Source organism: Atta colombica, unplaced genomic scaffold (assembly GCF_001594045.1).
Source record: "Atta colombica isolate Treedump-2 unplaced genomic scaffold, Acol1.0 scaffold116, whole genome shotgun sequence".
Taxonomy (NCBI): domain Eukaryota; kingdom Metazoa; phylum Arthropoda; class Insecta; order Hymenoptera; family Formicidae; genus Atta; species Atta colombica.
The window spans coordinates 151,911-167,588 of NW_017259202.1; the positions used below are offsets into that span (position 1 = coordinate 151,911).

The 15,678-nt window shown below is 30.9% G+C and overlaps 3 protein-coding genes across 7 annotated transcripts in view; 1 reads left to right on the forward strand and 2 right to left on the reverse strand.

The window, feature by feature from the left end:
• LOC108694126 (pyruvate dehydrogenase phosphatase regulatory subunit, mitochondrial) overlaps nt 1-2,876 on the reverse strand; it is a 5,639-nt gene extending 2,763 nt beyond the window's left edge. The window contains exons 1-9 of one of the 2 annotated variants that reach the window (XM_018203421.1): nt 2,397-2,876; nt 2,052-2,264; nt 1,820-1,983; nt 1,560-1,723; nt 1,308-1,491; nt 1,014-1,187; nt 589-831; nt 341-498; nt 116-264 (exon numbers count right to left, since the gene is read on the reverse strand). In XM_018203421.1, coding sequence (XP_018058910.1) covers nt 116-264; nt 341-498; nt 589-831; nt 1,014-1,187; nt 1,308-1,491; nt 1,560-1,723; nt 1,820-1,983; nt 2,052-2,264; nt 2,397-2,644 — 1,697 coding nt within the window. In that variant the 5' untranslated portion in view covers nt 2,645-2,876. Of the gene's footprint in view, nt 1-115; nt 265-340; nt 499-588; nt 905-981; nt 1,188-1,307; nt 1,492-1,559; nt 1,724-1,819; nt 1,984-2,051; nt 2,265-2,396 lie in introns of both variants that reach the window. The other variant, XM_018203420.1, reaches the window with a different exon arrangement.
• A 530-nt stretch (nt 2,877-3,406) lies between these two features.
• LOC108694138 (solute carrier family 35 member C2) lies at nt 3,407-11,923 on the forward strand. Of its 4 annotated transcripts, none has more exons than XM_018203438.1 (9): nt 3,407-3,935; nt 4,008-4,152; nt 4,823-4,933; nt 6,483-6,712; nt 7,760-7,971; nt 8,044-8,116; nt 8,227-8,479; nt 9,423-9,598; nt 11,156-11,506. In XM_018203438.1, exons 4-9 carry the CDS (start codon nt 6,503-6,505, stop codon nt 11,504-11,506), a joined length of 1,275 nt encoding a protein of 424 aa, XP_018058927.1. In that variant the 5' UTR covers nt 3,407-3,935; nt 4,008-4,152; nt 4,823-4,933; nt 6,483-6,502. The 4 variants fall into 4 exon arrangements, with proteins under 4 accessions (XP_018058927.1, XP_018058928.1, XP_018058926.1 ...); XM_018203439.1 differs by lacking the exon at nt 4,823-4,933 and having other exon boundaries at nt 3,407-3,613; nt 3,706-3,935; XM_018203437.1 differs by lacking the exon at nt 4,823-4,933.
• Nucleotides 11,924-13,038: 1,115 nt separating this feature from the next.
• Nucleotides 13,039-15,678, reverse strand: part of LOC108694187 (protein Jumonji) — a 9,638-nt gene continuing 6,998 nt past the window's right edge. The window contains exons 8-12 of the mRNA XM_018203530.1: nt 15,348-15,668; nt 14,735-15,141; nt 14,468-14,566; nt 14,040-14,342; nt 13,039-13,926 (exon numbers count right to left, since the gene is read on the reverse strand). Of these exons, the coding sequence (XP_018059019.1) occupies nt 13,831-13,926; nt 14,040-14,342; nt 14,468-14,566; nt 14,735-15,141; nt 15,348-15,668 (1,226 nt within the window). The 3' untranslated portion in view covers nt 13,039-13,830. The remainder of the gene's footprint in view (nt 13,927-14,039; nt 14,343-14,467; nt 14,567-14,734; nt 15,142-15,347; nt 15,669-15,678) is intronic.

Below are 15,678 nucleotides of genomic sequence, written 5' to 3' on the forward strand. Positions count from 1 at the left end.
AGAAATTGTATATAAGAAATTGCCTTTTATTTACTTTCTTATGTAGAATCATCTTCCTAGTTATGTCAATAACAGACTATCATCATGCGATGCAACTTTATTCATTCCGACTTACTGATTCGATGCAATTCGCGCTAAACTGCAATCGTTTTCATAACCACCAAGATAATTTTGCATACCGGTGTGAATAATACTTCCCACAGACACATCCACATCATTTGAGCATAAATACTGCAGCAAATCCACAACTTCCGTGTCGTTTGACTGCAATAACAAAAGTGAGATGTTGCAATTTTACAGTACATTTGGCAGTAAGATAGATGAATCTTTGAATAGTTACCCATAAATCAATTTTAGTAAAGGAGGAATAATCACTTAAACCAATTGCTTCTCTGCAAGCAGCATATTCCTGTGCAACCGCGTCGAACCAAGGGGGCTTACTGAAGGTATTTGTGTAAGCTATTTTGTATCTCTGGAAACCGTCGGGAAACTCCAAATCTATTAAGAATACTCGTGATATTGAATGAAATGGATTCTTTTTGAAATGGAGTTTTGTAGAAAGAGTTTTGTATGATGTATAAAAATTACCACAGTCATGGTCCGGTTGAAACCAGGAGGGTCTCTCATAGCCCATGACCTGGCCGAAAACGGCGCCTGCATCTCGAAGTTTTGGATAAATCGGTGACATTCTCAGATTTCTTCCGGTTTTGAACTCAAGATGCGGATACTGCAGCGCGTAGTGCATTCCAGGTACCTCTCGCACTCGATCGCGTAGAAATTTGCGATTATTATGCAACCCAAGGAAACGCGAGACATCTAACTCGTACATATCTAACGAAGTCGAGCCGTTAACTATTAATTCCGCCGTTGCGCGACCGACTCCGCCAGCGGCGGATATTCCGACCTTTGGAAATCATCACTTATATCAAAGAATTTCGAAAGCCTATACAATTAGATAATCTAATCAGCTAATTGACTAACTGTTTTCATTCCAGCAGCAATGTAGTAATTACGTATTTCCGGTGCTTCTCCCACAATCCATCTGCAATCTGGGGAGAACGCTTCAGGCCCGTTGCAGAGCCTTTCCAGAACTGCGTTTCCCAAACTTGGAATTCTATGCAACATCTGTTCCAGCAAAATATGAAAATGATCCCAATCTTCTGGTAAAAATCGCTTATCCATGCTTTCTAAAAAACGAAAAGAAAATTGACAAGTTAATTTAGTGAAATGGAATTAGACGAGTAATTAGTTATCTTTCGTAAATGTAACATATTAGAATAATTCTTATTCATAATTTTCATTCTAACCAGGAATTATGCCATCTTCAAATGCTGGCTTTGCAACTGGCTCAAAGCCACCAGCTAACAGGCGTCCTTCGTTCTCCCGAAAATAGATATATCCATCCAAGTCGCGTATAACAGGTATCATTGGATCTAAATTAGCAATAGGTTTAGTATGTAAATAATAATGTTCTACTGGATGAAGTGGTACCTGAAAAATGAGCAAGACATTATTTTCTATCAGATTACTCTTCTTGTTTAATAAACTATATATCAGACCTTGACATGTGGCTCACTGAGTTTACCCACATTTCGTGCCCAAAATCCAGCACAATTTACAAAATGTTGACATTTGATCATACCACGTGTTGTTTCTACCGCTTCTATTTGGCCACTGTGATTAATAACTTTGGTAACCGTGCAATTCTCAAATACTCTGACACCTGAATAACAAATAATAAAACAAAGAATATATTTAATTTAAGAGTAGTTGACAATTAAATTCTTCTGGATATTCTTTTTTTTTTTAATTGTGACACCTCTTTGTTGTGCCTCTTGCATCAGTGTCAAACAGATCTGATATGGATCACCAACACCATCTCCTGGAATCCACAATCCTCCAATTAAATCCTCAACGTGTAACAATGGACACAGATCATGAATTTCTTCTGGCGAAACTAAGTGGCACTCAATATTACGTGATCTGAAATATTAATGAAATTTAAATAGAAATGTCCACCATGGTATCTTGCATTTATTAAATAAATTTACACAGATTGCGCTTTCATTCGTCTGAACGATGTCATGCGGTCTCTCGTTCGTGCCAAGGAAAGGCTGCCGCATTGCTTCCATCCTGTCGAAAGACCTTTTTTCTCCAACTCTTGGTATAAAGCGATACTATCCTGGGCAAGTTTTACTTGTGCCAGACTTGGTTTAAAAGCTCCTACTAATCCTGATGCATGCCATGTTGTTCCGCCTCCTAGTCTGATGACAAATATAAAGAATACATAAGAGAAAATTATATAAGGATAATAATTTTGTTTTTAAATACTTATGTGTAGATATTTTTAATAGTTTGTTAAGAAAAATACATTTGGGAGCATAATACTTGTGTACCTGCCACTTTCTACCAAAATAGTCTCTGATCCTAGTCCTATGAGGGACAAGTGATATGCCACAGCACCACCCATAACTCCACCTCCGCATATAACAACTCGTGCTTCCTTAGGAAATACATATTCCGAATCATCTGATATCACGTCGATTATTTTTGTGACCGTTTCCCGAGTTTGGTAACTGCGAGAAAAAATATTTCTCCCTTGCACTACGCCTCTACTATACAACAGTTTACATTGTTTCCACATTTGGTGTTCCTAAAATAAAGAATACTCCGTCCACCTTAAATTTTGATTTAAAAAATATGCTCAATCTATTTATATGTATTTAAAAACAAATATTTCACAAGAAGAAAGAATCGCTCTGCCCCCGCGAATCGAAACACTATTAATCGTAACACTATTGAAATTAAACCACATTTGCAAAGCTGTTTCTGCTAAATGCAGCCTGACGCAACTCAGCTGAAAATTTGCCCAGAGATAAAGGTCTTTAATAGGTGCATTCTGTACTACGACCGCTCATTGAGCGCTTAGTGAGCTCTTAAGTCGGTTCTATATTAGTTCTATATTAGTTCTATATTAGTAAGCCGATCGCAAATTTGTTGCCAATCATATGAAGCGTTGATTTCAAAATGGAAGCTTCAGATTGGCTGTCGCAACAAACTTGTGATCGGCTTGCAACTAATGTAGAACCGGCTTAAGGTACATATATGTGTTCCGTTATTGCAAGTTTAGAGTGAAATCACACGGTATGGAAAACGACTGAGGAATAGAGAATGCGTCATAGACATGATAGCAACTAATCAACATTATTCTGGGTTATTCCGAATAGCGTTAATTGGTTGTTTCAATGACGCATTTCCTATTTCGCAGCTCTTTTCCGCACCGTGTGATTTCATCCTTAAAATAGCTGCAATTTTAGAGACGTGTTAGAGACTCCGCACAATAAAAGGAACAAGGAACAGAGAATAGAAAATAAGAATTTCAACCTATCGAAAACGGTGTATTCCACAATATATTTCTGATAGATTGAAATTCTTATTCTCTATTTTCTGTTCCCTGTTCCTTTTATTATGCGGAGCTTATGATAGGCCCGTATTCAGAACGCGCTTTTATCTCTGAAATTCTATAATATGCATAAATAATAAATTAAGCAGCATTAAGTAAATTATAGCATGATACGCCACCATTGTTGTAAGCGTTCTGAATACGGGCCATGTAATATATTTGTCTTTCTGTTATAAATTTTATTAAAATTACTACCTTGCATACAAAAGTTGACTCAAATCGGCACATGTCGCAATTCTTAGAGGATTGAAGGATTTTTATGGTAAACCAAGTCCTTCGTTCACGCGAGTGACGGCAAAAATTGTATGATAAAAGCCGAGGAATTCTTCAGAGTGAGACAATTTGAGGCTCTAAGCGAGTTTCAATGACAGCGTCTGTACGTTTGTAATCTAACAGCGTTGTTTACATTGAAATTTTAGGTTATGTTTGTACCTGTACAAACGGTACTTTCTTATATTACGTTGAAATCAAGGTGAATGATTGAGCATCCCCAATAATTGTCTATCCTTGTGCTCCTTCAATTTCTATTTTTTTTTTTTTTCAGAAAAGCGAAAATGATGTGATAATAATGTCGTAGGTGAAACATATGGATGCTTTATGTATCTGGATGATTGACATATTATGCGATAATCCTCGATACGTGATGATTCGCTAATAATTTCCCTCTGTTCGAGGCTGATAATAAGGCAGTATGGTTTTCAAATTCTTTCAAATTTTTTTTTCATATGTGTAGTATCGGATAATGATAATGAGATCAAATTTTTTTCTAATGATAACGAAAGCATATGCTACACGCTGGATTTTTGTACAGAAACATATATAGTCTGTTCCACAAGAGCGTACGGGTTGTCTCTCCTAAAATTCACAAAATTGTTAAATATTTAATTTGGATCTATTAATAAATTTAATAAACTAAAATGTATTTTCTTAATAAGTTATCCAATCTCCTTTGTTATCGAATATGATCTAGCAACATTGAGGCATGCAGCATGCTTTCCATAAGATTTTCAGCCGTTTTCTCAGGAAGATATCCAGATATTTCCATATATGACAAACGAGCTACTTTAAATTAAAAACTTTTTTCCTGACTTTCATGACTGTTCACACATTTTTAATAAGATTGGTATCAGATGACTGAGAAGACCAATTTATTGTAGTGGTATTTTTACATTTTCACTTTGTATACACATAACTTTGATGTTTTGTGTCATTGTTCTCTTGAAGCACCTATGAAATATTATCTGAGCCAAACCATCTTTAAGCAGATTTCAATAAAACACTTATGATAAATTATGTTCATTTTTTGTGCATTCATTGTCCATGACGAGATATTAAGTACCAAATTCCCATTGCTTACAGAAGCATCCCCACACGTGTACTTTCAATGGATGTTTTACTTGAACAATGGGATCATGACAAGTCGACTATGCATACCTTCTGGGAATCCAGGCCCAAAAGAATGATTCATTGGTAAAAGATTATATTGGCAAAATCACAATCAATATTAGCATTTGCCCACTTCAGCTGTTTTCCGACATATTTTTTGCTTAAAAAAGGTTTTTGTGAATCGCCAGCCGTATTCAGAATCAAGCAATCATCGTCTAGTATTAAGATTCACTTCTACACTCTTTTTCAATAAAAGATTCTTTGCTCATCATAACAAACATCCAGAATTCTTCTCAAATATCTTGATAGCTTTGTTCATCTTTTTCGTCATTCAGCGCGAGAGTGCCACGTTGCAGCAGATCGTCAACACTGTTACGTTTCACTCACATGAGAGGATTAACGAATCCTTCTGACTTTTTCATGTGGTGGCCGATAGCTGCATATGACATTTTTTATTTTTTCAGATGTGTTCAAAGAAACACTGCTTCAAAACGACTTGCATACGCAGCGTTTATTTTATTCTGTTACAGACAAAAGTCACACTACCCATATAACCTCGAAGCATTCTTCCAGACTGTTTAGAGAATCGAAAAAAACCGAATTTAACATCTGTGTACTATTTATTAATGAAATTTGGAACCGTACGCTCTTGTGGAACAGACTATTAAAAAAATATTCTGTCTCTAAAAATACAATCTATAGTATAAATATTTCTAATTGAAGAATTTCTAACAGCAATTCCATTAATATATATTAAATTCCACTTTTAAAAAATTTGACAACCAATATTAATGGCAAACAAATTTTTGGCATACTTGGGATCCTCTCTATCTCCAATTTTAGCAAATTTTATATCTTTATACTGCAGAATCTGGAGAATGATATTTTTAATACCATCAATATTGATATTCTTATTTATGTGCACGATATTCTACTAGTAGTTCTACGAGACCAGATAAATATGATTCTATATAGATTTAATATTCTTATTATAATAGAATAAAATTCACCGTTGAAAAGATGGTATTACGAATTTTCTAGATGTAAAATTATGATAATAAAGGACGGAAAAATTATTTTTTACGTAACATTTTTAAAAACTTACTAACTCTGGTAGATTTCTCAATGAGGATATTCATAGACTGAGACTTATTCTAATCATATCTGAATTCAACACTCTCGAAACTATAAAAATACATTTAAATTCAAAATTTATTTTGATCAGCAGAAAATCAACTTTTTATCGACACAAAAGAAAAAATTTTGTTCTTTAAAATAAATATTTTTTGCAATAAAGTTCTTCAGATTTTAATCTTATTTACATCATTAAGATCTTTCTAAAATATCTAGAGCATCAAATTGTTAAGTTGTTAGTCAATTTAATTTGTGATATTACTACTATTGTTCAGTCGGATTGTTTCAAAACCGAAAAATCAATTCGGCGCGCAATTTAAATGACTACAAATGTAATATATAAACATCATATAATATTAATCAAGTTCTTAAGATCCAGCTTGTCCATTTGTTCCTTATTAGTTGTATATTCACATTTACTTGTCCTAAGAAAGTTTTTATTCAATAAATTTTGTATTATTAATCATATATTATTAATCATATATTCTAATTGTTTCAGAATTTTTTTATTTCGGAAATATGACACGCTCACATGTAAAATACCAAATTGCTAGAGATGATGTTGATACATCCGAGTATTTACCACAAAATATTCCAGATTTTCAAAATGTGACGAAGACAGAACCCACGTTTTGGAGAAAAGCGTTCCACGTATTTTTATTGATATCTGCTTACTTTATTTTATCAATAGGCCTTACATTTTATAATCCATGGCTTTATAATGCATATGTGAGTAATTGATAATTAGAATTTTTTGTTTGTAACTTTTTCATCTATCTAGTCCTAATGTAAAGAAAAAATAATAAATATCGAAATATAATCGAAAGGCACATACATGTATTCGCGATTACACATAATGGGGAAGAAAACACTCTTTTTGGACAAAAATTTTATTAGACGGCTTAATCGATTTTGATGATTTTTTAAAAATTTCTTGTTATAAAATTTCCTGCATAGAGTTTTTGATATAAAACTATAATTCGAAATGGCAATTTTCCAAGACGGCGCGAGCGGTGGCCCTTCATATTGGAAAACTTCCATTAGGGGTTTCCATTAGGACATCGAACTCTAAGGCTGCGCTCAAAGTCTTTTACAAATGCTTTGAAGCATTTGGTTGACCAATTAGAAAAAAGAATTTTACAAATTGACCAATCAAAAATTGCTTTAAAGTATTTGTAGCATCGCGTTGACCATATCTTAAGACATATTTAAAAATCATCACTACTGAAATTTTTGCAAGCAAAAAATACATTTTGATTGGACTATTTGTCTTGGGCTTGTCTCAGTGTTGTCCTGTTTTTCTACCTCAACAGTTGAGCAAGTCTCTGATGTTTATCTTTGTATGTTCTCTCGCAGATTCTCAGAACGCGATATTTTTATGTCAATTAATTTTTTAAAGAAATTTGCAGTCAAAGTAATGGCGATATAATCATTACAAGGTTTTAAAACGATGCAGAAAAGCATATTAAAAAAAAAAAAGTTTTTTAAGCTCAGTTTTGTGAAAAATATATACTTTAAAAACCAATACTGATAGTAGAAAGTTTAATACGAGGAAACTCAAATGTTTAGTCATAGGGCGCGGGTACCCATTGTCCGATCAAGTTTGGCAGGGATTATTTTTTTTGTTAATTGAAACTATTCTAAGGAGGTCCTGTGGAAAGAATTCGAAAAATAATTTTAACCAAGAGTAAATAAAAACCACTTTAATATCTGTATATATGTATATATTTAATATATACATTTATTTATTTATTAACACTATTTGTATATTTTTAGGGTTTTAATTTTCCACTTGGTGTGGTCGTTTGCCATTTGGTTATAAAGTTTGCACTATCCGCATTAATAAGAACTATTAGAAGATGTTATAATAGTAAACGAATAAATCTTCCATGGCAAAATATAATTTATTCAATAATGGTACCTGGTATAGCTAGTGGTGTCGATATTGGTTTATCAAATTGGGCACTTTCATTAATATCAATATCTTTGTAAGTATAATCTTATAGCAATAATTAAGATGGTAAGGAATTTATTATAAAGTACATGACATTTCTTCCTAGAGTCACTATGACTAAGTCAACTACTATTATATTTATTCTTGGGTTTTCTCTTCTATTCAAATTAGAGAAAAAGGTAAGGAGATTTTCAATAAAGTATATCTGTGATATTTCTTAAATATATATTAAATATTCTTATATAACATTTTTATATAATTTATAAATAATAATTATTGTTCATTGTAGTCATGGTCTTTAGTAGGGATAGTGGCGATGATAGCAGGAGGATTAGCGATGTTCACTTATAAATCTACTCAATTTGGTATTCTTGGATTTATATTGTGTCTCTTAGCATCGTTTGCGAGTGGTATTCGATGGACTATGACGCAACTGATTATGCAAAGATCGAAACTCGGCCTCCATGATCCGATAGACATGATGTATTACATGCAACCTTGGATGCTGTTACCAGCAATATCAGTGACTTTATGGTTTGAAGGTAATTCTGCATTTTGTAACAGAATTTTATAATTAATTATAGAATAGAATTATATATGTAATATAATTAATTATAGAATTAATCTTAATTAATTAGAAAATTTTTGGTAAATACTCACTTCAGGGGAAGGCTAATATTCCTGCTAATATGACTTCAACATGTTATCAAGGTTATAACCCTGATCTTTAACAGCCGTCGCTTGTTATTCATTAAAAAATTCTTAACAATCAAAATTCGTAATTTCTCCATTTTGCATGAAAGTCGGATGATTCGTTTGGTTGTTTCTTCCTTCAGACACATTCCTTTTAGACACATTCAATTTTAAACTTAAATTAAAACTCATTGTAGATATTGCTTTAAGGAAACTTCTTCAAGATATCGATCATGCAATTTTTCTAGAGCGAAAACGTGAAAAGTGAAAATTTTTATATATATCAGTATTGTACAAAAAAAATGAAAGTGAAAGGTGACAAATGAAGTTTTTTTCATTTTTAGTATAAGTTGTCCGCGTCTTTATCTACTTCCATTCTCAAAGGTTTTCGAATTCAAAGGATCGATTGTGTATTTGAAACAAGAAAATTACAAAAGCGAACAAATTCATTAGATGTTAATCAATGAAATTAACAAAAATAAAATTTTAATCTGTTCACTTTTGTAATTTTCTTGTTTTGAAATATGTGGAATCGATCTCCTGTTGCCAGGATTACGTATTTTAAAAGGATATGAAAATTACACTAATGAGCAAATTCAATATGATGTTGAATAGAATGATGAAATTATAAATATTTTAGTAAATTTTAATAAATCATTTTTGTAATTTTTAGATTATTTCAAGTTTTAAGATACATAATCGACTCCTAGTAAATTCGAGGAAAATTCATCACATGTAACGTCGTTAATTCCTGTCACTCCAGCATCACCTTAAAGACTTGTTCTATTTTAGGTGGCAAAATATACGATAGTATTAGAATCACCGATTGGGGCAACATCAGTAATATTTTATTGACTACAGCTGCTGTAGTAACAGGTGCCATTTTAGCATTTAGTATGGAAGTGATGGAATTCTTAGTTGTTACTTATACTTCTAGTCTGACATTGTCGATCTCGGGAATATGTAAGGTAAAATTATTAGTCAATTTATTATTGAATTCTATACTGTAATAAATATTATGTTTATGCTTTCTATTCCAATAATCAAGAATGCGTTGAAATGGATTGAAATTTTTATGCATATCTATTAGTCCAGTGAATCTAAAAAAACTGTTTTTAATTAATTAGATCCAATTGGATTCAACTGGATTCAATTAAAAAATTTTCTATTCAGAATTATGAATTGAGCCATATTCACGAGGAGCGCAGAAAAAGCTGATAATATTTTTAGATTGAAAAGCACAGAAATGTTATTTTACGTATGTAATACGTGCTTCTACACGCACACGCACGCGCGCACCCTCCCCCCCCCCCCACACACACAAATAATTATGCAATTTCTATAAATAAATTCGGAAAAAGTTTTATTTTACGTGAATGTTTATCTCTGAAAATCTGAATCCATTTCAATTCTCGTTTACTTGAGATTTCTATTAAAAACAATTATAATAAAATCAGAGAATGGAATGTTATTTTTCAAAAGTAACGACATATGCAAAAAAACGGTTCACTAAATTTTAGCACAAATTTTTAATATTTTTCAATAGCAGTAAAATCGTTGTATATTTATTGAAATAAATCAAAGTTTTAAAAATCTCATGAATATAAATAAATCCTCTTGAAATCCATGAAGAAGAGATCAAGTTTGAGTTACACGAAATGTGTTACAAAATGGCTGTCAATTTTTTACTCTCACCTTTTCTCTTTAAAGAGAGAGAAGGAGAGAGAGAAATTTTTGAACCTCGCTTACAATCAAAATATAGGGCTGCGCAATCAAAAGAATAGGCAACAGAGTGAGAATTTTAACCTATCAGAAATTGTTATTCCATAGTATATAATTTCTGATAGGTTGAAATTCTTATTGTCTGTTTTCTGTTTCCTATTCGTTTGATTGTGCGCAGCCCCTAATATGTAACCGGGCCTTAGATCATAAGACATTGTTGCTGTAGTCAATTTGGACACTTAAGCGCTTGTAATCATCATTTTGTCTTCATTGTTTATTAGACATAAAATAAGAATAGAAATACAGAAAAGCGCTGAAAGCGTCCAAATCGATCACTGCCTCAATCTTAAGATTATAAATCATTAGCCATTCTGTTGAGATCCTTAAAATGATCATGAAGAACGAATTATAAATACTGGCTAAAGATTAAAGATTGAATATGTACAAAATTACACATAGATTCAAAATATAACATATAACAATTGATAAATTAGGTTAATAGGTTCAAAATAACAATAAAAGTAATTGTAAAATTCGTTATAAAACCATTATAAAAAAAAGTATAATTACCGTTACAAAAAAAGTAACGCCGTTTTCAGTCAGTTACAAAAAAACTTGTAACGGTTACAAGTAACAATGTTATTTTCATTTCCTGAGAAAAATACAAGATTTATCAAGTTTTAGATATCAAGTTTTATTAATACACGTCACAGAAAAGTTTCATAGATAATACTAATATTCATTCTATTTAGCTAATTTTCAATTTCCCTTTGTTTTTCATTTTGTAATGATTTTTTTTACAGGAAATATGTACATTGGCACTGGCCTTTGTATTGAAAGGTGACCAACTGACTGGCCTTAACTTTGTAGGATTGTTAATGTGCCTTGGTGGTATAATACTTCATATTGTTCAGAAAATATTACTTAACAGAAAGAAAGCAATTGATAATATGGAATTGCAATCAAAAGTGGCAAGCAACAATGTTAAACGCGAAGAGGAAACCGATTCGAACGTGCCATTATTGACGGAAAAATCGACTTCTTTAATTAATCTTCTCAATGCTGAATTTAGCTCGGATGAAGATGGTGATGTGAGAGAAAGTGATAACTCGACCCAAATATTGTCAGATATTTTGCAACGTAGAGAACAGTGATATATTATAAATTTTTAGATCTGATAAGAAATTATTTTTTATTAAGAACATTTGAGTGTATATTTATGACTTACAGCACTTTCAGATTTTTCCAGTATAAATTTTACAATCAATAATGAAATTGTGGATATCATAAAGAACGACTCCAAAAAACATACGTTTTTGGCCTATGTATTTTGTGGCCCTTGAATTCAAATTGAATAGTATGCTAAATGATGCTATATGAAGGAACATTAATCTAAAAAAAAAGTTAGAAAATTTGTACATATGCTACATGCGATACTAATGTAGTAGTGTGTAGTGATATATCAATGATATGTAAATCGTATGTGTAAATCTTGTTGAGTCGATAAAACAGACGACTTCAGGATCTCTTTAAAAAATTAAACATCAGGATTGGGAGAGGTAAGAAACTGACTGGGAATGGTAAGAAATTATTCTATTTATAGTCAAAATTCTACTGTTAAGGAAATATTAATTATCTTTTTATGTCTATGTTGCTTGAACAATATTTAAAATATTAGAAATTTGATTATTTTGACGATATTTTTGAAGATACTTCTCGTACTCTTATACTCAACTTAAATTTTTTTTGAGATTAATGTCTCGTAGCATCATCATATAGCATCATATAGCTTATAATCCGATTCGAGGACTACAAAATGGGCTAGATTTGGGATCGCTCTTTTATATCACATGTTTATAAAATTTGATATATCAGAAATAATAGACATTTTGATGTTTTGATTAACGTTAAATGTATCGGAATTTAATTAAAAATATAATTTGTGAAAATACAAGATTTCCCGATATACTTCTATATATATTATGTAAGAAGAAGATACAGATATCTTAAAAAATTGCGAAGTACAAAAATGAAAGCGTGAAATGTGTTTCGCGTATTAATATTGATAAAAAAACATCACTACAAACTATAAAAATTTATTATTGTTTTGAACATTATATAAGAGCTTTACAATATATTAATTTGTTTAAATTGTGTATATGTGTGCGCGCGCGCGCGCGCGTGTGTGTGTGTGTAGAGACGAGCGGGCGGGTGTGCGTGCATGAGTGCGTACGTAAGGGCTGACAAAAGATGTTTTTTTTTTTTAAGAATGAAGCATTTTGTGTTTTTTAAAATATGTTTTTACATGATTTAAACAGTATTAAAAAAATATGTTTAAAACATGATTTTTATCAATCCTGGATTAGATGTGCATGTTGCACGCGCACATTATTTTAGAATACATGTCCAAAATATAATGATAATTCAATATTTATCTTTTAATAATGAACGCACAATAATTAATAAATTTAAACGCACTAATTAGGTGTCAAATATGATATGAGTTATTTAAATAAATATGTTTTTAAAAATCTTATGCACATACCCAGACAGCACAAGATACTAAAAGATAATGAAATCTTTTTTAAGTTGTCTTTCCGACAAAGCAAAAAAGATGTCTAAAAGATAATGAAAAGATGATGATGTTTTTAGATTGTCTTTTCAAGACGAAAAGATGTGCAAATATTTCGAATTACAAAATACAGATGTTACTTACATATTAATAGCATAATAAAATGTATTCAGAATTTAATTCATTTTTATTTATATTAAACACATTTTTACATTAATTTATGTATGATTACTAATGTGCATCCAGTCGAATTCGCTATGAATTAACATAATCATATCACGTTATCAGTTAATAAACAAATCGGACATAGGTTTGTTAATAAATAATTTATTTTGTATTTCGGAATATATCCTAATTTTTTTGTTATCAAGTTTTATTTGAAATATATATCTCTTTAATAAATATAATACATAATTATAAAAGAATCATATGTTATTCAAACAGTTACTATTCTGCAATTATAATTTAATCATAGATAAGAGAAGTAGATAAGATCATTTTATGATAAATTTAAAGAATTATAAGTTTGTAATTTGTTAATTTTTCTTACAAGTAAATTACAATAGATATATTAGATATAATTTCCATCAACAATAAAATATGAATATATTTATTGTTTAACTCTTTAAAGACAAGTATCGCGAAATCTCATAATTTGACATACATAACAATTGTCTCGAAAGAATTGAACCAAATCATTATAATATGAAATTTTTATTTATATATAATGTCATTCATTTTGTCATTATTTTTATATATATAAATAAATAAAAAAATTTTATGAAACCAGTTTCTATTATAACAAGTAAGACACAATGCGATCATATTTGCTAGTTATGCAATGCTTATCTAATATTGGTTAATAAATAACGATCACTTTTATTTTTTATAAATAAAATAACAGATTTATTTTTCTTGCTTATTTTGTTTTATTTGATTAGTTTTTTTAGATTTGGCTTCAATTCTGTTTTCCAGTTTGTGAATCAACTCGTCTAATTCGTCCTAATAAACATAAATTAAGATATAATTATTCTTAGATAGTTTATACTTTGTATAGATATTATATATTGTATATATGACATACTAATCAATTGGTTATAACAAATTGTACTTACTTCATCATACGTGTACATGAGAGTACAATGCTTCAAAATCTGCTTCTTACAACTAATTAAGTGCAAGGCATGCGGCAAACAATAAACGCTGTCATCTTGCGAATTATTTACCAAAGAGACAAACAAATTAGCTCTACATGTCTCACATTCAAAATCGCCATCATCATCTTTCACCTTTTTTCCTTTCTTTCCTTTTCCACTAACTGGTAAAGGCAATCTTTCTCTATTGATAAGACCTATACTTTCCAGCTGTTTACGATAATTTAATTCTTTTTCACAAATCTTTATTACACTCGGCAATATCTAAAAATAAAATATAAAATTATAATGTAGTGCTAAGTAACTCAAAAGTTTATGTAATATATGACTATCTAATCATTTTAATCTTTAATATTAATCTAACAATTACAGCATAAATTTATTCCTACCTGTTTCAATATATCTATGTGCGATCTCGTATCATTAATAATATTAAATAACAATCTCTCAAATGAAAAGATAGAAGGTTCGCAACTATCTTGTATATCCTGAAAAAAAAAAAAATATATACACACACACACACACACACACACACACACACACAAACAAACAAACAATACATATTTATATAATAATAATAATATAATAATAAAATCATAATTAAAATTAAATGGCTAAAAATCTCATATGAAAGATTTTACATGTTACATATATACCTTAAATACTTGTTCTGCAGTTTCTAACCAGGATGGTTGTGCGAAATATACGCTTTCAGATACAACATAACCAGTACATATGCTTGATGTGAAAGCTTTTGGAAATACTATTATAAATTGTCCTGGCTCTTGCACAGTCTGACATAATGGTACATCGTTGCTCACTAATAATTCCGGCGGAACCATAGCAGTATCAGAAGGTAACCATATAGTCTTATTTTTGCAATATTGTGGTACCATTTTCGAGAGCGCTTTTCGGAAATTATTATTATGCTCATCAGGTATTCCATACCAAATTTTTTTGGCACCTGTATGTAGATACTCTATCCATGGTAGACCATGCGGATCACGATACCAACAACAAGCGCTAAATAACATACCCACATGCAATGTTGGTACTGTCACACCTAGAAATACCGACATATTATATATTATATTATATCATATAAAAATATTATATACACGTTTATTGAAAAAAGCATAAAATAAGGATTAAAAAATGAGGATCGTTGAACTGTCGTTTATTATTTATTTCATACAAATAATTATAATAATTGTAATATCTTGATTATGATATATATTGTGTGTACATATATATGTGAAAGTACCATACCCATTAGTGGACCCAAAGCTCTTAATACTGATCCAGGATTGTTAGTGAGAACTTTAAGATTCCAAGGATGTCTAGCAAACGGACTGTTTTTTGCAACCGAAAATCCAAATCCACGACCGCTCGAATCAATGCTTGCTGCATGTACGCAGACATGACGTTTTCTCTCGGCAACATGTTTCCAAAATGCACTCTCTACCTCATTGGCGGAAGCACCCTCGGTTTCATTTCCTCGTTGATTTTCACCGAACCACATACGTTGAGTATTACGGGCAATTCGATAAAAAGCATTCAATGGCATGTTTCTTCCCTTTGATATAACAAAGATATATTT